Raw genomic sequence first — 24,525 nt, forward strand, 5'->3', positions numbered from 1 at the left:
GTCTTCGACGTGTACTTTCTTTTGTAACATAACATTTTTGTAGAGGAAACATATCACTAAAAGAATTTACACGCCCCGCCGCTTTGCGCGGGTGCACTGCTAGTATATATATATATATATATATATATATATATATATATATATATATATATATATATATATATATATATATATATATATATATATATATATATATATATATATATTGGAAGCTTTTTTTGAAAGACCCCATGTGGAGGGTCTTAGGAATTTACCCCATAAGAGGCCACTAGTTCTTCGCTGCTGACTTAAACAATTCTTCGAATTCATCCCAATTTACCATTAATTGCCTTGAAAGAATAACACCGTTGATTCGTAAGGCAATGGAGACCCTCTGTAATTTCTAGTCGTCATCTTTCTTAGCCTAGTCACTGCTAGTTCATCCTCTATCACCACTGCGTCAGGTCTCATTTTCTTCCAGTTGGCAGGTAATTGTGAACGACATTCTTACATCATAATTATGTGTTTATTTAGTTAACAGATGATTGGATTTTGTCTATTTCAGTTAACGTTGTTCATTTATTTCTGAGAGTTTGAAATTGAAACCTTAGAGAGGACATGCCTTTAGATTTAAGCTGATACTAGTTCCAGTGATAGTGAATTTCAAAGTTGAAAAGATTTCGCTGCTAATTTGGGGGATCTATAAACTACCATGTCAAGAAACGTACTCCTTTTTTTTAGATCTTTTAGTTGTTTGTTGATATCTACTGCATGCTTAAAATTGCTCCATGTATTGCAATTTCTCTTGAGGGGGGTAATAGTGAATCTTGTAGTTGTTTACAGAATCATATTTAGTGTTATTTTGTTTAAGTGAACTTCATATGGATAAATTTACACAATAGTAGGGATGTTTATGTGGGTTAATTAAATCAAAATCAAGTGTTAAAACAAACATATACACATTATGCACTATATAGCTCCAAAATGAACTGGACACTCAGAAGTTTAGGAATAAAAAGTGGCATATTAATACAATCAGAGCTCATACGTGTTGTATTCTATTTATTTAAAAGTTTCCTTTTGAAGAATTCAAGGTTATTATTATCATTGAGTTTTGAATTTTTTGATGAGATTTAAGTTGCATATATAGATATATTAGTTTTGAATTTTGTAGAGGCATCATGAACCAGATCCTGACATTGAAGCAAAAGTGAGGAAAGCCGGTGAAACCACTTTCTTAACCGATAACGTGTGGAGGAGTTTCAAAGATTACTAAGAGACACCCATAACTCATAATGGTTGTTCTATTTGAACTTCCAGAAGGATCTTCATCTTCTTCATCTACTCATGGCCATAGTTCATCAACTCACGATCATAGATATGACATATTTTTAAGTTTTAGAGGTCTTGACACTCGTCGTAGTTTCACCAATTACCTTTATCAGGCTCTTATTGATGCCAATATCAGTACCTTCTTGGATGATGAAGAGATTGAAGCAGGGGAAGATTTGAAACCGGAATTGGAAAATGCGATTAAGGCATCCACGGCTTCTATTATCGTGTTGTCCAAGAATTATGCTTCTTTAACATGGTGCCTTGATGAATTGGTGTTGATCCTTGAGCAGCGTATGACATCTGGCCATATTGTCATCCCCATATTTTATCATGTAGAGCCCACCCATGTTAGGAAGCAACAAAGTAGCTTTGGAGATGCAATGGCTAAGCCTAAGCAGAAAATGGAGGTAGAGATAAATGTAACCAAAAGAAGTCAGTTTTGCTCAAAAGATGGACCGATGGAATAAAGCGCTTACAGACATTGCTAATTTAAAAGGAAATGATGTTTATGGAAGGTAACTACGTTGTTACTCATATTTTGGTACACCTTTAATTAATTTTGTTTGAATAAACGCATGAAATGCCAATACCATCTTCTCCCTACCTATTTCAATTTTTTTTTTTTTTTTTTTTTTTTAATATCATCCAAAAGACCTTACATTTTTATTTTCATTTTTTTCCAGAAACCCTTAACTTCGTCTTTTTTACTGGAAAAAACCCTCATCATTATAACTGTTTCTGACAAGACCCTCCACTATTTTAGTTTTTCCGAACAAAGTCTCACATTTTAAAACTTTTTTCGGAAAATAATGACTAAAAGGGGCAAAATAGAAAAAATGAAAAAATGGAAGCTCAATTTCAGGAAAAAAAAAATAAAGTTCAGCTTTAATCAGGAAAAAAATACAAAATATAAGGTTTTTTTTATGAGACTAACCCTAAAATATATGCATATTTGATGATATTGAAAAATTGAATTGAAATACTTAGGGAAAACATGTTATTGGTATTTCATAAACAAAGTTGAATCCATGTATCCTTTTACGTGATCTAATATTGATTCACCATTATGATAAAGTTGGCATATTCTTTATGGATTTAGTATTTATCGTAAGGTAGTTCGTTATAATCAACCATTTTCACTTATTTTAATATACTTACTTTTAAAAATCTAAATTTGAACCGTTTGTTATGCATTTACTATTGATTATATCATATTACGTTCATATCATATAATTTTTATAATTAATAACTTCTCTTGCATGTAAGTAGTAGAGGATAAACTATAACTGGTTTGTTTTTTCAAACACATGCAAAACCACATTGGTAGTTAAGTTTAATGGTCTTATAAAAACATAGTGAACTTAAATGGCCCATTAGTGAAATCTTGTAGCACATTTATCAAAGAAATAATCAAATTTATTAAATTTGTTCATACTTAATTGTGAGGTCAAAGCCTCGTTATATATACAATCTAATTATCAAAATAAGAAACTAGATAAAACTAATCTACATAACTAATGTAACTCTATGCTATATATACATTGGGTTGGGCGAGAATATAACAAGACTATAACAGGAATATACATTCTAACAACATTGATTGTTTTTATATTTATGACCTTACACATTAGATGCTTATATGGTCAGAAGTGAAAATGCAATATAGTTCTGATGTGAAGAAGATTATTAAAAACAATCGCTATGATAGAATTTTAATTTGGATCATTGGATAAATATAATCTCCAAATCTGGCTTGTTAGTATGTAGATTGTGTGAAGAAGCCTTTAAATAAATCAAGTTTTTCAGGCTAGAGACGGATTTCATTGAAGAAATTGTGAAAGATATCCACCGTAGATTACATGTACCCTTAAGGAGTGTTCACCAACACCTTATTGGGATGGACTATCATATTAATTTTGTCACTTCATGGTTGAAAGATGCATCCTCACGTACAACTGACATACTCACTATTTCGGGTATAGGCGGGATCGGAAAATCATCTTTAGCTAAACATGTGTTTAGGCTATATTGGCAGGAATTTCACAAAAGCAGCTATATTGAAGATATTAGTAGGATATGTGTTGGAAAGTTTAATGGTTTGCTTGATTTACAAGAACAACTTTGCAATGACATTTCAAAAACAAGTTCAATTAGAGTTCATGATGTTTCAGTATACACCGCGAAGATAGAGAATGCAATAGCCCGTAAAAGAGTGTTTCTAGTTCCTGATGATATCAGTACTCTTGTTCAATTGGATGCATTACCTGGAAGCAAAGGTTTTCATTCTGGAAGCAAAGTTATAATAACAACAAATGACGGATGGTTGACAGAGAGTTGTACACTATTCAAAACAAACACTAAGCCGAAACATACAAAACTCTTCCTTGAAGGCTTCCATGAGACTGGATCACGAAAACTTTTGTGTTCACATGCATTCCTGTGTAAGCATCCCAAGGTAGGTTATGAAGAGGTGTCATATAAGCTTGTGAAGTATTGTCAAGGACATCCATTGGCTCTTGAAGTTTTGGGCAAGTCTGTATAATCTCGACGTGGAGTATTGGGAAGGGTGCATAGAAGGGCTAAAGAAAGAAATTAGTTCTCCTATAAAAAACATCTTGAGAATGAGCTTCGACTCTTTGCCATCCAAAAATGAAAAGGACTTGTTTAAGCATATTGCTTGTTTTTTTGTTAAGATAGATAGAGATTTTACAAAAACAATTTTAGATGCACGTGATATAAATACCAGATTCGGAATCACGAATCTCATTGACAGATGACTCCTTAGTATTGGAGGGAATAATGAATTGAAGATGCATCAATTGGTTCAAGAGATAGGAAGATTCGAAGTGTGTAAATAATCACTTGACAAGCCGTGGAAGCGAAGTCGATTATGGTGTCATATGGAGTCATTTAGAGTGTTGAAACAAAAAAATGGTAAAAGACCATGCATGCTTTTAGTAGCGTGTATGTCTAAAATTTATTTTGTTTTGCGTAATTTGTTTGTTTGCATTATGTTTTCTTCTTAGGGTAAGGGAAATATTCTAGGCCTTGCCCTTGACTTGCACATGCTTGAGAAAGTGAAGTTGGGAGCATCATTTGAGTTAAAAACAGATGCATTGAGTAACATGGATAGTGTTATGCTACTACAACTTAATTATGTACACATGCATGGCTCTTATGAGAACTTTCCAGAAGAAATAAGATGGTTATGTATGCATGGGTTTCCTTTAAAGTGTATACATATAACGCCCGGGTTTTCAGGGCTAAGCATTTTTGTCAATGTAATAGTCTAGGTCAACTATTGTAACTCTTTTTGAAGTAATAAATATGAAATATTTGAGTATTATGTGAATTATGTGTGTTTATGTGTTTATTATTTAAATGTATAGTTAATAAAGAATAAAAATGAGCGTCAAAATTAAAGCGTGAGATAATCCCGATATCTCTACATAAAGTTGTAGAATATGTCTCAAGGTTTCCGTACATATAAAGAATGCCGAAATCCGAGCTATAACAAAGAAGTTATGACCCGCCGAAGTTTTACGGCAAAACCGACACAGCACCGTAAGACATAAAATAGTGAATTTACGATAGAAGACTTTTTAGCCTTAGAAATATAAATAAAAGTCGTAGAATATGTTAAACTAAGAACATCGATAAAAAGAACGCCCAAATCTGACTTTGTATGAAGAAGTTACGATTTTTCGAAGTTTCGGACTAGCAGTGTACTGCCCAAAATTCAAATGTTTGATCGAGCAGTTTTTAGCCGAAACGACCTAAACGAGAATCGAAGATCTCGTTAAGAGTAACGTAACGAGAAAAAGACGGGCGAAAACGGATGTCGGATGAAGAAGTTATGAGGATTTAACAGACCAATCCTATCCCGACCCGTTGATAAAATAAAATTTGAGATCGGTCGAGAATTAGCCGACGAAGTCTAAACGAAAGTTTTAGAGTAGGTTCCCACCTTCGCATGGATATAAAGAACGTTGAAAACGGAGCTCGTATGCGAAAGTTACGAATTTTTAAAGTTGAAGCATGAAAATGCGAAACCTGTTGCGAAGTTGATGACGTGGCACAATCCCAGCCGTCGCTTGCGGCCCACGGTCTCGCTTCGGATAAGTGACACGCACCCTCATATTACGCCCCGCGTACGAGGTCCGGTACGTGTAACGCCCGTAGATCCGGGCTAGTCAATTTAGAGGCAATAGGGGTCGAAAATGACTTTTCGACAAAAGATTATTTAGAATAAATAATCTTAACCAAGTTGTAGAATATGTCACAAGGTTTCCGTACATATAAAGAACGCCGAAATCCGAGTTATAACGAAGAAGTTATGGCCCGTCGAAGTTTTACGGCAAAACCGGCATGACACCGGGAAGCGTAAATAGTGAATTTACGATGGAGGACTTTTTAGCCTTAGTGATCTAAACAAAAGTCGTAGAATATGTTAAACTAAGAACATCGATAAAAAGAACGCCCAAATCTGACTTCGTATGAAGAAGTTATGATTTTTCTAAGATTCGGCTTAGTAGTGCACGGCCCGAAACTCGAATTTTAGTTCGAGCGGTTTTTGGCTTACGCGACCTAAATGAGAGTTGAAGGTCTCATTAATAGAAACTCAACGGTAAAAAGACAGACGAAAACAGAGTCCGGATGAAGGAGTTATGAACTCTTCGCGGTCATTTAACAGTCTAAACGCCTCCTACTGTTAAATTTGAGATCGGTCAAGAATTAGCTGACGGAGTCTAAACGAAAGTTGTAGATCTTTATTTTACCTACGCGTGGATATAAAGAACGTCGAAAACGGAGCTCGTATGCGAAAGTTATGATTTTTCTAAGTTTGAGGGCTGACACACGATAGGGGTGACGTGGCACCACCAGAATTGGACACGTGGCACCACCAGAAGGCCACCAAATGGACCAACTCGGTGAGTAGGTCCCCCCTACTCGGCGAGTACATCAGAATCCACCCCTATAAATAGAGGTGCCGGGTTCCCTCATTTCCTCACCCCTCACCCCACTTCTTTCTCTCTCTAAACTCTCTCTCTCTAAGCTCCCCAACCCCCCTAAAAGCCTAGGTAAACCCCCTAGCACCCGAAGGAAGCCCCGAGGCTCCCGGAGTCCCGAGAAAAGAGCCTTTCGGCTCGGGAACGCTGCTCCATCGAAGCCCGGTTTTCGAGAAAAACCCACTGTAAGTGAGCTGTACCTATCCTATCTTTAGTTTAGCTTATGTTTTAATATAGGAATGTTATTAGGTCCTTAAAATAATTATTTGGGCTATTATTATGAGTTATATTGAGTGTTATTAACGCTTATATAATAATAATAATAGTCAGATAATTAATTTGTCGCGGTTATCATTAGAGTAAACCCTAGTGGTATCAATACTAGGTTTTATCGAAGGAATATCATTTTGAGAGTATCGAACCGCTGTCCGAGTGCTGAGTCACCACCTAATCAAGTGAGTGCATGGTCCCTTTCATCTTACACATAGATATGAAGTATTTTAATATAAATTACGTGCTATGTGTGCATATTGTTTGAATATTTGTCGTCTATGCTCGATGAATGATTTATACATGTTTTAAATGATTTAAACTGTATATTTATTTTATATCTAAAAATATGTTGGGATAAAACATGGGTAGATGAAATAGTTGGTGAGTGATGATGAGAGGTAGGTGATGATAGGAAGGTGATGATAGATAGGTGATTATGAATCGGTGATGTAGGATACTAAAACCTTGTCCGACAATTTGGAGATGTAGACATCTACCAGAGTATAGATGGCGACCGCGGACTATTATAGACAACCCTGTGGAAACACCAGTAGGCTAGTAACCTGTAGGCGATGAATTACGAGTTCAGGCAATGTTGTAACTACGTATTCATGCGATGATATTCTAACCCTTATTATGAAGTACGAGTCCAGGCGATGTTGTGGCTACGTACTCATGCAATGATAGACTAACCCTTATCATGATTTACAAGTCCAGGTGATGTTTTGGCTGTGTAATCATGCGATGGTACCCTAAATCTTACTAGACACATATTGAGGGAGTAATCCCCGGATTAGTATTGTCTATGCAATGTAGGCGATGATCCTTAGGTAAAGTTCGTAGGAACAATCATATAAGGAAATACGATGTAACGAGATGAGAAGTAAAAATGATATAGGAGATGACCCTTGAGATAATATCTTTAGGGAAGACTAAAAGAAGATAATGGGGATGGGTAATTGGGTTGAGTGTTTGATTGTTTAAACATAATAACTATATTATTGTGGGTTGAAAACCCTATGTACTCACCAGGTTTCCCAACCTGACCCACTCAGTTTATTTACATCACAGGTGGCGATATGAAGTGACATTACACTGAGAGATTTAAAGAGATGTAAATCACTAGTGTAAATAATTGTAAGTTCTGTTTTTTGCTTATGTTTCTGTATTAACGATGACATCCCAAACGTTTTAAGATGAATAAAAATACATTTCTTCGAAAATGTTTTAATAACGTATTTATCATGTTTTTGTAGGAACAAATTCCGCAACCTTTTTATAAAATGAAGTACTCTGATTTTTATAAAGCATATACAAAATCGGTCTTTTCTGGCCGTGATTTTGGGGATGTCACAGTTGGTATCAGAGCATTAGTTTAAGCGAACTAGGAATATGGATTTATTTCTAGACTTAAAATTGAATGCTAAGTGATGATTGTGAGGTGTGTGTCAAATAGATTTAGGTAACGCACCTGAATAGACACAAGCACTAGCTTATTTTACGAATGATGCCTAAATTCCTTTTACGTGCTAAATGATGCTATAGTTTGATCGGATCTATGGTCTGTTGCCGACCGGATCTGGAAACCTTATGTGTTTAGGATTCTAAACGTACGAATACGATATTAGAACTAGCATATAAACGTTTCGGAGTGATAAGGATGATTTAAACGTCAATCTTAAGTAAAGGTCTAGATTCACCTTATTCGGTGTATAGATCAAGATGGCAAGGACCCGTAGCGGAAACATGAATGCAAATGGGAACCGGAACCAACCCCCGGTGATTGAGCAAATACCGGTTATGGTAACCACTGTTGAGCCAATAATAATGGACGGAGTGCAAGCGATGATCCAGGCGATGTTGGATCGTCAAATGGAGGAAACCAGACGTTTGCTCCAGCAAAATCGAGAAGAAGCAACCATACAGATCGAACAGCCCGAGTTGAACGAAGGGCAGACTGAGGAGGGAAACTACAGTGGGACTGTTGGTCAAGCCAACCCACCGATAGTTAGGCAAAACCACCAGGATGGAGGAAATGATGGACGTGGATGCAAATACAAGGATTTCATGGCGTCCAAACCACCAAGTCTATCTGGAAGCCCGACGCCGGTGGAAGTCATAAACTGGATCTCCGAGATGGAGACGATGTTTGAGAGTTGTGAGTGTAGCAACAGGCAAAAGACCGCTCTCGCGGTTCCTCTGTTGAAATCTAGAGTACTAAGCTGGTGGAAGTTACTAGCTGATTCGATGCCCAAAGGATAAGCGAGCAAAATGTCATGGGAGGATTTTCTGGTGCAGCTAAAAATGCAGTACTGCTCTGAACAGGATCTTCTGGAAATCAACAACGAGTTTCAGAATCTAAAGAAGGGAAAGATGAGTGTCATCGAGTATGCTGCAAGTTTTACGGAGAAAATGAAGCTTGTTCCTTATCTAGTTCCAACTGAACTCTCCAAGGTCAATAAGTTTGCCCACGGATTACTAGCAGACTTTGGTCCAATGGTCAAACAAGCAACCACTTTGAAAGTCGCCATCTGGGCAGCCAAAAATGTCGAGACCCAAATAAGAGAAAAGGGTCTGGAGAAAGTTGAAGTTGGTGAGAAGAGGAAGTTGGAAGGATCCTCAAGACCTGATAATAAGGGAAAGTTCTCGAAGTCTAACCTGGACGACCGAAGGAATGAAGCCAAGTGGTGTGAGAAGTGCAAGAAGAAGCACTTCGGAAGATGCGATGGAGAAGTGACGTGCTATAAGTGTGGTAGGACCGGTCACTATTCTAGATATTGTACATTCGACAACAAGAAGTGCTACGAATGTGGAAATAATGGGCATATTTCAAAGAACTGCCCAAAGAAAAATAAAGCAGCAAGACTAGAAACGCCACCAAGGTCAAGGGCATTTCACATGATCCTCGACGAAGCAGAAAACCGTGAATCAAGGATGAGGACTTCATATCCGAAGATCAAGTTATGTAGTAGCCATAGTATTGTATGATGTAGCCTATTAGAGGCATAGCCTAGGGTGAACTTGAACACCTATGTAATCGTTTCAAGAAATAATATAAAACCTTTGTTTTGTTATCTGATGAGTTAAGTTGTTGTGTGATTTGCTGCATGGTGACTTGGGAAACTACGAGACAATACTTGGGACGAGTATGAGTAGGTGTGAAAGGTAGTAGATGCATATACTACCGGAAGCACAGGACTCACGCTTGGATCAGGGAAAGTCACAAGGTTACCAAGAAACTAGTAATTGATTTCGTTTTATTCAAGTATGTCGTTACCATTGTATTGGTAATGACTAAGACGATTGTTGATATTCCGACCCTAGTGGTCATATCGAATTGAGTCCGACTACGATGAGTATGTTACGCGGTTCAGAGAACCAAGTTTGATGTAGCGTCCGACTTAAACCAAACGATTGAAATCAAAGCGATCAATAGAAGTATCGCGCTCGTTGTTAAAAGAAGATGGTTGCTAGAGATGCTACCTTTTTAGATATGACTAGAACATGAAGGACGGTATAGACTGTTCTGGAATTTGACTCTAAGAGACCTGAGTCTGAGCATTGCAACATACGATGAGAGGTCATTAGAATATGACACATCGGTCCATTGTATTAATAAAAGAACTTATCTTAAGTTCGTATCCAGTGAGGATCGAGATTGTGACTTGAAGGTCATAATTTGGAGTCTAACGTGAGATAGAGAGCGTATGCAAGATCGAGCACTGCCTGTAGTCAAGGAATCTAAGGGTTAGATACACGTTCGAAGAAACATCGAAGTTATGACTTAGGATGAATAGATAACAAATCGATTCATCATGTGAACCCTGTTTCGTTGATGATTCCGGGACGTAATCATCCTAGGGGGGAGATAATTGTAACGCCCGTAGATCCGGGCTAGTCAATTTAGAGGCAATAGGGGTCGAAAATGACTTTTCGACAAAAGATTATTTAGAATAAATAATCTTAACCAAGTTGTAGAATATGTCACAAGGTTTCCGTACATATAAAGAACGCCGAAATCCGAGTTATAACGAAGAAGTTATGGCCCGTCGAAGTTTTACGGCAAAACCGGCACGACACCGGGAAGCGTAAATAGTGAATTTACGATGGAGGACTTTTTAGCCTTAGTGATCTAAACAAAAGTCGTATAATATTTTAAACTAAGAACATTGATAAAAAGAACGCCCAAATCTGACTTCGTATGAAGAAGTTATGATTTTTCTAAGATTCGGCTTAGTAGTGCACAGCCCGAAACTCGAATTTTAGTTTGAGCGGTTTTTGGCTTACGTGACCTAAATGAGAGTTGAAGGTCTCATTAATAGGAAGTCAACGGTAAAAAGACAGACGAAAACGGAGTCCGGATGAAGGAGTTATGAACTCTTCGCGGTCATTTAACAGTCTAAACGCCTCCTACTGTTAAATTTGAGATCGGTCAAGAATTAGCTGACGGAGTCTAAACGAAAGTTGTAGATCTTTATTTTACCTACGTGTGGATATAAAGAACGTCGAAAACGGAGCTCGTATGCGAAAGTTATGATTTTTCTAAGTTTGAGGGCTGACACGCGATAGGGGTGACGTGGCACCATCAGAATTGGACACGTGGCACCACCAGAAGGCCACCACATGGACCAAATCGGCGAGTAGGTCCCCCCTACTCGGCGAGTACATCAGAATCCACCCCTATAAATAGAGGTGCCGGGTTCCCTCATTTCCTCACCCCTCACCCCTCTTCTTTCTGTCTCTAAACTCTCTCTCTAAGCTCCCCAACCCCCTAAAAGCCTAGGTAAACCCCCTAGCACCCGAAGGAAGCCCCGAGGCTCCCGGATTCCCGAGAAAAGAGCCTTTAGGCTCGGGAACGCTGCTCCAGTGAAGCCCGGTTTTCGAGAAAAACCCGCTGTAAGTGAGCTGTACCTATCATATCTTTAGGAATGTTATTAGGTCCTTAAAATAATTATTTGGACTATTATTATGAGTTATATTGAGTGTTATTAACGCTTATATAATAATAATAATAGTCAGATAATTAATTTGTCGCGGTTATCATTAGACTAAACCCTAGTGGTATCAATACTAGGTTTTATCGAAGGAATATCATTTTGAGAGTATCGAAGCGCTGTCCGAGTGCTGAGTCACCACCTAATCAAGTGAGTGCATGGTCCCTTTCATCTTACACATAGATATGAAGTATTTTAATATAAATTACGTGCTATGTGTGCATATTGTTTGAATACTTGTCGTCTATGTTGGATGAATGATTTATACATGTTTTAAATGATTTAAACTGTATATTTATTTTATATCTAAAAATATGTTGGGATAAAACATGGGTAGATGAAATAGTTGGTGAGTGATGATGAGAGGTAGGTGATGATAGGAAGGTGATGATAGATAGGTGATTATGAATCGGTGATGTAGGATACTAAAACCTTGTCCGACAATTTGGAGATGTAGACATCTACCAGAGTATAGATGGCGACTGCGGACTATTATAGACAACCCCGTGGAAACACCAGCAGGCTAGTAACCTGTAGGCGATGAATTACGAGTTCAGGCGATGTTGTAACTACGTATTCATGCGATGATAGTCTAACCCTTATTATGAAGTACGAGTCCAGGCGATGTTGTGGCTACGTATTCATGCGATGATAGACTAACCCTTATCATGATTTAGAAGTCCAGGTGATGTTTTGGCTGTGTAATCATGCGATGATACCCTAAATCTTGTTAGACACATATTGAGGGAGTAATCCCCGGATTAGTATTGTCTATGCAATGTAGGCGATGATCCTTAGGTAAAGTTCGTAGGAACAATCATATAAGGAAATACAATGTAACGAGATGAGAAGTAAAAATGATATAGGAGATGACCCTTGAGATAATATCTTTAGGGAAGACTAAAAGAAGATAATGGGGATGGGTAATTGGGTTGAGTGTTTGATTGTTTAAACATAATAACTATATTATTGTGGGTTGAAAACCCTATGTACTCACCAGGTTTCCCAAACTGACCCACTCAGTTTATTTACATCACAGGTGGCGATATGAAGTGACATTACACTGAGAGATTTAAAGAGATGTAAATCACTAGTGTAAATAATTGTAAGTTCTGTTTATGCTTATGTTTCTGTATTAACGATGACATCCCAAACGTTTTAAGATGAATAAAAATACGTTTCTTCGAAAATGTTTTAATAACGTATTTATCGTGTTTTTCTGGGAACAAATTCCGCAACCTTTTTATAAAATGAAGTACTCTGATTTTTATAAAGCATATACAAAATCGGTCTTTTCTAGCCGTGATTTTGGGGATGTCACAGTACGCCCCGCGTACCTTCGCTTCCCATCCGACCAGTGTGCGAAACAGCTGGCTGCGAGCTGGCATCCTCATCTGTGAGAACGCGCCACGTAGCCGAGGATTACGCCCCGCGTAGTCTGAGGCTCGCAGGCTATAAAAAGGGGCGAGGGTCTCCGGATTTTTCACACCATTTCTCATTCTCTCTCTAAAATCTTTCTCTCTCTAGGGTTTTGAACCCTCCCTAAAGTCTAGGTGAACCCCTAGCACCTTAAGGAAGCCCCGAGGCTTCCGGAGTCCCGAGAAAAAGGAGTTTTTCGGTTTCGAAACGCTGCTCCAATTAAGTCCCGGTTTTCAATAAAATTCGATGTATGTATGCTACGCTTACACAATTTTTAATATAGCTTTCAAATAATTATAGGAATGTTATTAGGTCCTTAAAATAATTATTTGGGCTATTATTATGAGATATATCGAGTATTATTAATGCTTAATAATACTCAGACTAATTAATTTGTCGCGGTTATCATTAAACTAAACCCTAGTGGTATCGATACTAGGTTTTATCGAAGGACTATCATTTTGAGAGTATCGAAGCGTTGTCCGAGTGCTGAGTCACCACCTAATCAGGTGAGTGCATAGTTACCTTCAACTTACACATAGATATGAAGTATTTTATATAAATTACGTGGTATGTGTGCATATTATCTGAATACTTGCTATCTATGCTAAATGAACGTTGTTATACATGTTTTCAATGATTTAAACTGTATACGTATTTTATATCTACGAAAATGTTGGGGTAAAACCTGGGTAGATGTAATAGGTGATGTGTGATAAAATGATGAGAGGCCTCGATGTTGTTGTTGTTGATCCAGTCATCTAGCAGAGTATAGATGACGACCACGGACTCTTCTAGACAGTCCAGTGGAACACTAGCAGGCTCGCAACCTGTAGGTGTTCTGAACGATGTGTTCACCGGTGTACTCCATCCCCCACATGGTTGCCTATTAGGACATTTATCGCTGAGGAATCCCCTTAGCAGTAGTGTCCGTCCCGATGATAATCCTTAGGCTAGGTCCCTTATGATAGGTGTTTAGGGACGTAAAGTGAGGATAACGGGAACGGGTAATCGGGTTATTGTTGATTGATGAAATTAATAAACTTATTTATTGTGGGTTGAAAACCCTATGTGCTCACCAGGCTCCCAAGCCTGACCCACTCAGTTTTATGTATTACAGGTAGTGGCGCATGAGCATAGGTGTGATGTTTTGGACGAGGGATTACGGATATAGGCCTGTAGATATGAAATAATGTAGTAAGGCTTATATTGTACTGTTTATACTTTTGATCTGTACGAACATGACATCCCAAGTCTTTTAATGAAATACATTTCTATGGAAATGCTTTTGATAAATCTTTATCATATTATTGTTTTGGGAGAAATTCCGCAATCCTTTTATTAAAAGATAACTCTGATTTTGAAATAAAGTATAAACAAAACCGGTCTTTTCTGGCCGTGATTTTGGGGATGTCACAGTTGGTATTAGAGCATTAGTTTAAGCGAACTAGGAATTTGTAGGATTTCTAGACTTAAACTTAGAATGCTAATCGATGATTGTGAGGTGTGAGCACTAGCTTATTTTAGGAATTGTGCCTAAAATGCTTTTATGTGCTAAATGTTTTATGCATGATATGCTGTTATTTTGTTCGGATCTATGGTCTGTTGCCGACCGGATCTGGAAACCTTATGTGTTTAGGATTCTAAACGTACGACTACGCTATTAGAACTAGCATGTAAACGTTTCGGAGTGATAAGGACGATTTAAAACGTCTCCCCTAAATAAAGATCTAAATTCACCTTATTCGGTGTATAGATCAAGATGGTAAGGACCCGTAGCGGAAACGTAAATGCAAATGGGAACAGACACCAACCCCCAGTGGTTCAGCAAATACCTATTGTTGAAGAAGTTGCACCTGAGCCAGTTACCATGGCTGGAGTTCAAGCTATGATTCAGGCTATGCTAACTGAACAAAGGGAAGAAATGAGACGGATGCTCCGCGAGAATAGAGACGAACCTACCATACATGTTGAACCGACGGAGCCAGTTCCCGAGCCATCTGAGGAAGGGAACTATAGCCGTCAAGTGAGTCAAATAGGGACTCAAGGTGAGCAAAGGGATGGCCCAGAAGGGAGAAATAACAAGGATGGGTGGATGTACAAAAATTTCTTGGGTGCAAAACCACCAAGTCTCTCAGGAAGCCCAAAGCCTGTTGAGATTATGGACTGGATCTCCGAGATGGAGGTGGTGTTTGAGAGCTATGACTGCAACGAGAAGCAGAAGACTGTCTTCGCTGTGAGACAATTGAAAACTGGAGTCTTGAGTTGGTGGAAGCTATTGGCAGATACGATGCCACGAGGAGAAGCCCTGAAAATGTCATGGGATGAGTTCTTGGAACAACTGAAGGCACAGTACTGTTCAGAGATAGACCTGATTGATCTGAACAATGAGTTCCAAAATTTGAAGAAGGGGAGAATCAGCATCGATGACTATGCTGCTGCATTTATGGAAAATATAAAGTTGTTTCCATACCTAGTGCCAACCGAACTTTCTAAAATTGAGAAATTCGCAAACGGACTGCCGGCTGACTTTGGCCCAACAGTCAAGATGGCAACCACTCTGAAATCAGCTGTTCGAGCAGCTAAGAATGTGGAGACCCAACAAAAGGAAAGGGGTCTGGAAAGGGCTGAGGTCGGTGAGAAACGGAAGTTCGATGGATCCTCGAAGTCCAACAAGAAGAGTAGATTCTCGAAACCTGGTTCGAGAGGAGGAGGATCAGAAACCAAGTGGTGTGATAAGTGCAAGAAGAAACACTTTGGGAAGTGTGATGGAGGGGTCACTTGTTACAAATGCGGAAAGCCTGGGCACTATGCCAATGAATGCACCCTCAACCAGAAGGCCTGTTATGGGTGTAATGAAGAAGGGCACATTTTGAAGGACTGCCCGAAGAAGAAGGAGGCAGGAAGACCCAACATACCACCGAAGCCGAAGGCGAGAGCCTTCCAGATGATGCTCGAGGCTGCAAAGGAGGCAGCAGACGTCGCTTCAGGTACGTTTCTTGTAAATGGTTTGCCTGCAAATATACTGTTTGATTCCGGAGCCAACTACTCCTTTGTGTCGCATAAATTTAGTGCGAAATTAGCATTACCTGTAGAAAAACTTGACAACGCCCTAATTGTAGAAGTTGCTAGTGGCAAATTCGTACCTGTTAGTAATCGTATTAGGAACATCGTCATTGACCTAAACGGAAACGAATTCCATGAGGAACTATTACCCATAGAGTTAAACGGTTTCGACATCGTTTTGGGTATGGATTGGCTTAGCGCCAACGATGCCGAGATATTATGCCGAAAGAAGATAGTTAGGATAAACCCACCCGGAAAGGAATCATTTATGGTGTATGGGGACAAACGCAGAGTGAATTCTGGAATCATCTCCCTGATGAAAGCCAGGAAATGTTTGTCCAAAGGATGTGCATCATACTTGGCATTCGTAATCGATGCTAAGAAAGAAAAGAAAGAGGTGCAGAATATACCGATTGTGTGCGATTATCCGGAAGTCTTTCCCGAAGATCTTCCCGGATTACCACCTGATAGGCAAGTAGAGTTTCATATAGACTTATTACCAGGAACAACACCGATAACAAAGGCACCTTACCGATTAGCACCGACGGAGATGAAGGAGCTCATGACGCAACTTCAGGAGCTGTTGGACAGCGGTTTCATTCGACCTAGTTCATCACCCTGGGGAGCTCCGGTGTTATTCGTGAAGAAGAAGGACAGAAGCATGAGGATGTTCATAGACTACCGAGAGCTGAATAAGGCAACGGTGAAGAACAAGTATCCATTGCCGAGGATTGATGACCTATTCGATCAGCTGCAAGGTTCAAGCTACTTCTCAAAGATCGATCTTAGGTCAGGATATCATCAGCTGAAGGTGAGAGAGCAGGATATTGAGAAGACTGCATTCAGAACAAGATATGGACACTACGAGTTCTTGGTTATGTCATTCGGACTAACCAATGCTCCCGCAGCATTCATGGATTTGATGAACAGGGTTTGTAAACCATTCCTCGATAAATTCGTGATAGTGTTCATCGACGACATTCTCATCTACTCGGAAAACTAGGAGGAGCACGGCAAGCATCTACGAGAAGTATTGGAGGTGTTAAAGAAGGAGAAGCTTTTTGCAAAGTTCTCCAAATGCGACTTTTGGATACGGGAAGTCCAATTCATGAGTCATGTTGTTAACCAGGAAGGAATAATGGTTGACCCTACCAAGATCGAGGCTGTAATGAAGTGGGAATGTCCGAAGAGTCCCACGGAGATTTGAAGCTTTCTAGGATTAGCCGGATATTACCGACGATTTATCCAAGGCTTTTCTTCGATAGCTGCTCCATTAACAGCTTTGACCCATAAAGGAGCTACGTATACATGGAGTGAGAAACACGATGAGGCGTTCGAAAAGCTAAAGAAGAAGTTATGTGAAGCATCGATACTTTCTCTACCAGATGGAGTAGAAGATTTCGCAGTTTATAGTGATGCATCTGGAGTCGGGTTAGGTTGTGTTCTGACCCAAAGAGAAAAGGTGATAGCATACGCATCTCGACAATTGAAAGAGCACGAAAGAACTACCCCACTCATGATCTGGAGTTGGCAGCAGTAGTATTCGCCTTAAAGATATGGAGGCATTACCTCTACGGCATGAAGTGCAAACTCTTCACTGATCATAAGAGTCTCCAGTATCTCTTTAATCAGAAGGAGTTGAACATGAGGCAACGACGCTGGCTAGAACTTCTCAAGGACTACGACTGTGAGATACTTTACCACCCAGGTAAAGCAAATATTGTTGCTGATGCCCTCAGTCGGAAAGTCAACCTTAAAAGAAAAAGGCCAAGAGCGTTAAGAATTGAAGTCGTCTCGACGATTGTGGAAAGTATCAGGAAAGCTCAAGAGGAAGCCTTAGAAAAGAATGACCGAAAGGAAGAACGTTTGGGAAAAACGTTAGTGTTCGGTACGAACAGTCGAGGAATGAAGGTATTCCAAGATCGAATTTGGGTACCTAAGACGGGAGGAATAAGAGATCTTCTAATGGAAGAAGCACACAAGAACATGTACTCAATTCATCCCGGTAGCACTAAAATGTATAGGGACCTAAAACCCTACTACTGGTGGCCGACGATGAAGCTCGATGTTGCGAAGTATGTGACTGAGTGCGTAACATGTGCAAGGGTTAAGGCACAACATCAGAAACCGTATGGGAGTTTAGAACCTTTACCTGTACCCATGGGTAAATGGGAAGACATCACCATGGATTTTGTGACTAAACTGCCCAGAACGAAGAACGGACACGACATGATTTGGGTAGTTGTGGATCGTTTCACCAAGAGTGCACACTTCATAGCAGCCAACGAGAAGTGGTCTATGGATAAGCTCGCAAATGCTTACGTGAAGGAAATTGTAAGACTTCACAGTGTCCCTCTTACGATTGTGTCAGATCATGATAGTCGTTTCACGTCGAGGTTTTGGAGGAGTCTACAAGAGGAGTTGGGTAGAAAGTTGTGTTTGAGTACTGCTTACCATCCGCAAACTGATGGTCAGAGTGAAAGAACAATTCAGACGTTGGAAGATATGCTGAGAGCATGTACCCTCGAATTCCAAGGGAATTGGGACGAATACTTACCTCTAGTAGAATTTTCCTACAACAATAGTTTTCACTCGAGCATCAAGATGGCACCTTATCAAGCCTTGTATGGACAGAAGTATCGTACACCATCTTGTTGGCTTGAAGCCGGAGAGAAGCAGTTTATGGGCCCCGAGATAGTCCATGAGACTGCTGAGAAATTGAAGGTGATTAGGGAAAGAATGTTAGCAGCTCAGGATCGTCAGAAGAGCTATGCTGACAAGAAAAGACGATCGATAAACTTTGAAGTTGGGGATTCCGTTTTACTTAAAGTCTCACCGTGGAAGGGACTTATACGATTTGGGAAACGAGCAAAGTTGAGTCCAAGGTTTATTGGACCATTCAAAGTTCTTCAGAGGATTGGGAACCAAGCTTACAAGCTGGAATTGCCCGAAGAAACTCAATGGTATTCATAACACCTTCCATGTGTGTTATTTGAGGAAATTCGTGGGAGATGTTCCCGACATAATTCCAATCTCAGAGTTAAGGATGGATGAAAATAAAAGGCTGACCGAAGAGCCCGAGGCAATTGTTGACCGTAAGACTAAGAAGTTACGACGCAAGATGGTCGACTTAGTGATAGTCCAATCGAAACATTCAAATGGGCCGAATCTCTCTTGGGAAACAGAGGATGACATGATGAGTCGTTATCCACATCTGTTTGCTGATGCATGATTCCGGGACAGAATCATCCTAAGGGAGAGAGAATTGTAACGCCCGGGTTTTCAGGGCTAAGCATTTTTTTCAATGTAATAGTCTAGCTCAACTATTGTAACTCTTTTTGAAGTAATAAATATGAAATATTTGAGTATTATGTGAATTATGTGTGTTTATGTGTTTATTATTTAAATGTATAGTTAATAAAGAATAAAAATGAGCGTCAAAATTAAAGTGTGAGATAATCCCGATATCTCTACATAAAGTTGTAGAATATGTCTCAAGGTTTCCGTACATATAAAGAATGCCGAAATCCGAGCTATAACAAAGAAGTTATGACCCGCCGAAGTTTTACGGCAAAACCGACACGGCACCGGAAGACATAAAATAGTGAATTTACGATAGAAGACTTTTTAGCCTTAGAAATATAAACAAAAGTCGTAGAATATGTTAAACTAAGAACATCGATAAAAAGAACGCCCAAATCTAACTTCGTATGAAGAAGTTACGATTTTTCGAAGTTTCGGACTAGCAGTGTACTGCCCAAAATTCAAATGTTTGATCGAGCGGTTTTTAGCCGACACGACCTAAACGAGAATCGAAGATCTCGTTAAGAGTAACGTAACAAGAAAAAGATGGGCGAAAACGGATGTCGGATGAAGAAGTTATGAGGATTTAACAGACCAATCCTATCCCGACCTGTTGATAAAATAAAATTTGAGATCGGTCGAGGATTAGCCGATGAAGTCTAAACGAAAGTTGTAGAGTAGGTTCCCACCTTCGCGTGGATATAAAGAACATCGAAAACGGAGCTCGTATGCAAAAGTTACGAATTTTTAAAGTTGAAGCATGAAAATGCGAAACCTGTTGCGAAGTTGATGACGTGGCACAATCCCAGCCGTCACTTGCGGCCCACGGTCTCGCTTCGGATAAGTGACACGCACCCTCGTATTACGCCCCACGTACGAGGTCCGGTACGCCCCGCGTACCTTCGCTTCCCATCCGACCAGTGTGCGAAACAGCTGGCTGCGAGCTGGCATCCTCATCTGTGAGAACGCGCCACGTAGCCGAGGATTACGCCCCGCGTAGTCCGAGGCTCGCAGGCTATAAAAAGGGGCGAGGGTCTCCGGATTTTTCACACCATTTCTCATTCTCTCTCTAAAATCTTTCTCTCTCTAGGGTTTTGAACCCTCCCTAAAGTCTAGGTGAACCCCTAGCACCTTAAGGAAGCCCCGAGGCTTCCGGAGTCCCGAGAAAAAGGAGTTTTTCGATTTCAAAACACTGCTCCAATTAAGTCCCAGTTTTCAATAAAATTCGCTGTAAGTATGCTACGCTTACGCAATTTTTAATATAGCTTTCAAATAATTATAGGAATGTTATTAGGTCCTTAAAATAATTATTTGGGCTATTATTATGAGATATATCGAGTATTATTAATGCTTAATAATACTCAGACTAATTAATTTGTCGCGGTTATCATTAAACTAAACCCTAGTGGTATCGATACTAGGTTTTATCGAAGGACTATCATTTTGAGAGTATCGAAGCGCTGTCCGAGTGCTGAGTCACCACCTAATCAGGTGAGTGCATAGTTACCTTCAACTTACACATAGATATGAAGTATTTTATATAAATTACGTGCTATGTGTGCATATTATCTGAATACTTGCTATCTATGCTAAATGAACGTTGTTATACATGTTTTCAATGATTTAAACTGTATATGTATTTTATATCTACGAAAATGTTGGGGTAAAACCTGGGTAGATGTAATAGGTGATGTGTGATAAAATGATGAGAGGCCTTGATGTTGTTGTTGTTGATCCAGTCATCTAGCGGAGTATAGATGACGACCACGGACTCTTCTAGACAGTCCAGTGGAACACTAGCAGGCTCACAACCTGTAGGTGTTGTGAACGATGTGTTCACCGGTGTACTCCATCCCCCACATGGTTGCCTATTAGGACATTTATCGCTGAGGAATCCCCTTAGCAGTAGTGTCAATCCCGATGATAATCCTTAGGCTAGGTCCCTTATGATAGGTGTTTAGGGACGTAAAGTGAGGATAACGGGAACGGGTAATCGGGTTATTGTTGATTGATGAAATTAATAAACTTATTTATTGTGGGTTGAAAACCCTATGTGCTCACCAGGCTCTCAAGCCTGACCCACTCAGTTTTATGTATTACAGGTAGTGGCGCATGAGCATAGGTGTGATGTTTTGGACGAGGGATTACGGATATAGGCCTGTAGATATGAAATAATGTAGTAAGGCTTATATTGTACTGTTTATACTTTTGTTCTGTACGAACATGACATCCCAAGTCTTTTAATGAAATACATTTCTATGGAAATGCTTTTGATAAATCTTTATCATATTATTGTTTTGGGACAAATTCCGCAATCCTTTTATTAAAAGATAACTCTGATTTTGAAATAAAGTATAAACAAAACCGGTCTTTTCTGGCCGTGATTTTGGGGATGTCACAATACCTTTATACTTACCTATATACAATTTGGTTTCTCTTGACATGTCCTTTTAGCAATATTGAATCCTTCGTCGGTTGTTATAGTAATCCATAAAGAGTTGAGAAGAGGCAAAAGGTAAAATTATCTCCATTTATTATTCGTGCATGTGATTTGATGAAATTCAATACTATACTATGTTATTTTCATTTGGTAGTTGGATGGATTGAGCTGAAAAGACAAAAGGTTATTTTGTTCATTGAATATTCTTAATTTAAGTTCCTGTGAACACCTTCATAATGTTGGTGACTTTGACAAACTTCGTGCGCTTGAGAGGTTGATACTTAGAAATTGCATTGGTTTGCTTGATATTTGTGAATCAATTAGGCAATGTGTTGAACTTGTCCTCATCAGTGGCGGACTGTCTTAGGGGCCAGGGGAGGCCATGGCCTCCCCACTTTTAGGTCTCCTTATACCAGTAATTACATAGTCTGATAACCATGTTGAAAAAATATATTCTAAAATGACATCCTTGCCCCTCCCCCGACTTCCATATAATGTGAATATAAACTGATAAACCAGTTACAAAATTTTCGGAAGATCTTTAACAAAATCAAAACCATCCTTGAGCCTTGTTTCTTTACGATTCTTTAAAATATGGAAAGTTAATATCTATTAAAATCTATAAAACCCACGATCTAATCAAAATTACAACAATATAACCAAAGTTTGAGTTTAAGAAACTGAAAAGCGTAAACCTAAAATCCTAAGTTTATCCCGCCGCTAGAAAACTATTTCTTGAAACTCACCGGAAAAACACCACCCATTAAGGTCGTTGTTGTCTTGTGCCTTTTTCTGGTTGCCGGATTGTTCACCACACTCGTGATAGTTGCCGGATACTCCTCTTTGCTAGTCGCCGGAGCTTGGAGCCTTGGACCGTTAACTGTTGAGACGTAATCTCCGTCGTGTGATAAAGTGCTCCGCTGATTGCTCCACTGATTTGGTATTCGTTGATTTGGTCATCGTTTCTCACTTCTCTTGTTAGGTTAGTAGTTTTGCTTCTCTGCCTTTTTCTTTGTATCTTTGTTGGCTGTTTGCTTTCTTTTTGTTTATATTTATATTGATTACTTTTACTATTGATACCCTACACTAGTCATCACTGGGACAGTAATAGTCAATAAAGTAGAAATTTTGGTATGTGGTTTTGACAACACACTCCACATATCTGCCATTCATTTATATTTTACTTTAACTTTATTATATTAGTTTATTATTAATAGAATTATTGTTTTATTTTGCATATAAAATCATAAATGTGGATAACATACGTTGAATTAGTAAAATTATTTGGAATTATTGATTATTCGAATGTTCTTTTTAAAATAAAAAACTTCATTTGTTTATTGTTATTTTATATTGATATGTTTTGATTGCTAGTAATGTTGGTTGTGTCGTAGATATCAACATGAAAAAACAATCAACTATTGATGGGTTTTTTAAAAGAAAACATACAAGTTCTGCTCAAGATTCAGAAAAGTCACCGGAGATTGTTTTAGATGAAGATACCCCCACACCCACTGTTCCTAATACTGATAACCGTTTCAAAAAACCTCATCTTGAAATTAATGAAATTGATCTTAATACACTAGAACGGGATCCTGGTTTGCGTAAGCAAATTTATGATTATCCGGTGAATGAACGAGATACTATTAGGCGAGCGTATATTAATCTTGGTCCCTTTCAACAAACACTTTCTATATATCCAAAATCGGGGCCAGAAAATCATAAACGTAGCTTTCAAGCTTCTTGGTTTAAGTTATATCACTAGCTTGAATATTCTGAGAGCTTAGATGCTGCGTTTTGTTTTCCATGTTTTCTATTCAACAAGCCTTCTGGAATGGGACACTACGGCCAACAAGCATTTACTATAGATGGATTTCAAAATTGGAAGAATGTTGGTGGAAAAAGTTGTGCTTTTTTGCATCATATAGGGACTGAGTGTACATCGTTTCACAACATTGCACAAAAATCATGTGATGATTTGTTAAACGAGGTGCAAGACATACGAAATGTGTTTGAGACATTTACAGAAGAAGAGCGTAAAAATAATAGATTGAGACTAAAAGCCACTATTTATGCAGTGTGTTGGTGTGCCTTTCAAGGAGTTGCATATAGAGGCCACGATGAAGGACCAGATTCCATAAACAAAGGAAATTTTCGTCAAATGTTGAAGACAATTGGCGATTATAACACGGAGATGGAAGAATTGTTTCGTACAGCTCCTAAATATGCATCATATATATCATCGGCAATTCAAAAAGAGGTTCTAAACCTTATATCAATTAGGGTGAGGAGGATGATTTGTGCGGAGATTGATGGTGGAAAATTTTGTTTAGTTATTGACGAAGCACGTGATCAGTCTAATAAAGAGCAAATGTCAATTGTTTTGAGATTTGTAAATAAAGAATTATTTGTTATGGAGCGTTTCTTTGGGCTTGTTCATGTACCTGACACTACAGCACAAACACTTAAAAATGCAATTTATTCTGTATTGTCACATAACAATCTTGATCTTAAGTCAATTCGTGGCCAAGGGTACGATGGTGCAAGCAACATGCGATGTCATTTCAAGGGTTTGCAAGCATTGATTTCAAATGATTGTCCATATGCATATTATATTCATTGTTTTGCTCATCGATTGCAATTAGCATTAATGGCTGCTTCGCAAGGAGTTGTTGCATTACAAAAGTTTTTACTCGATTATCTTTAG

The 24,525-nt window shown here is 38.8% G+C and overlaps 1 protein-coding gene and 1 pseudogene across 1 annotated transcript; both read left to right on the forward strand.

Moving 5' to 3' along the window:
• Positions 1 to 1,274: 1,274 nt before the first annotated feature.
• Positions 1,275 to 1,781, forward strand: LOC145010205 (toll/interleukin-1 receptor-like protein pseudogene; annotated as a pseudogene).
• A 1,430-nt stretch (positions 1,782 to 3,211) lies between these two features.
• On the forward strand, positions 3,212 to 24,525 carry LOC145010211 (uncharacterized). The gene is made up of 3 exons (XM_078968782.1): positions 3,212 to 3,590; positions 23,213 to 23,445; positions 23,584 to 24,525. The coding sequence occupies exons 1-3, from the start codon at positions 3,212 to 3,214 to the stop codon at positions 24,523 to 24,525; spliced, it is 1,554 nt and encodes a 517-aa protein (XP_078824908.1).

This window comes from Lactuca saligna, chromosome 1 (genome assembly GCF_052625555.1).
Source record: "Lactuca saligna cultivar CGN05327 chromosome 1, ASM5262555v1, whole genome shotgun sequence".
NCBI classification, from domain to species: Eukaryota; Viridiplantae; Streptophyta; class Magnoliopsida; order Asterales; family Asteraceae; genus Lactuca; species Lactuca saligna.

Bases quoted from the DNA above. Each gene is read 5' to 3' on its own strand.
- LOC145010211 (XM_078968782.1), top strand. From the start codon at position 3,212: ATGGACTATCATATTAATTTTGTCACTTCATGGTTGAAAGATGCATCC. The intron at 3,591-23,212 runs GTTTTCATTCTG...GTTGTGTCGTAG, and splicing joins TGCATTACCTGGAAGCAAAG to ATATCAACATGAAAAAACAA. The intron at 23,446-23,583 runs GTGAATGAACGA...TTATATCACTAG, and splicing joins AGCAAATTTATGATTATCCG to CTTGAATATTCTGAGAGCTT.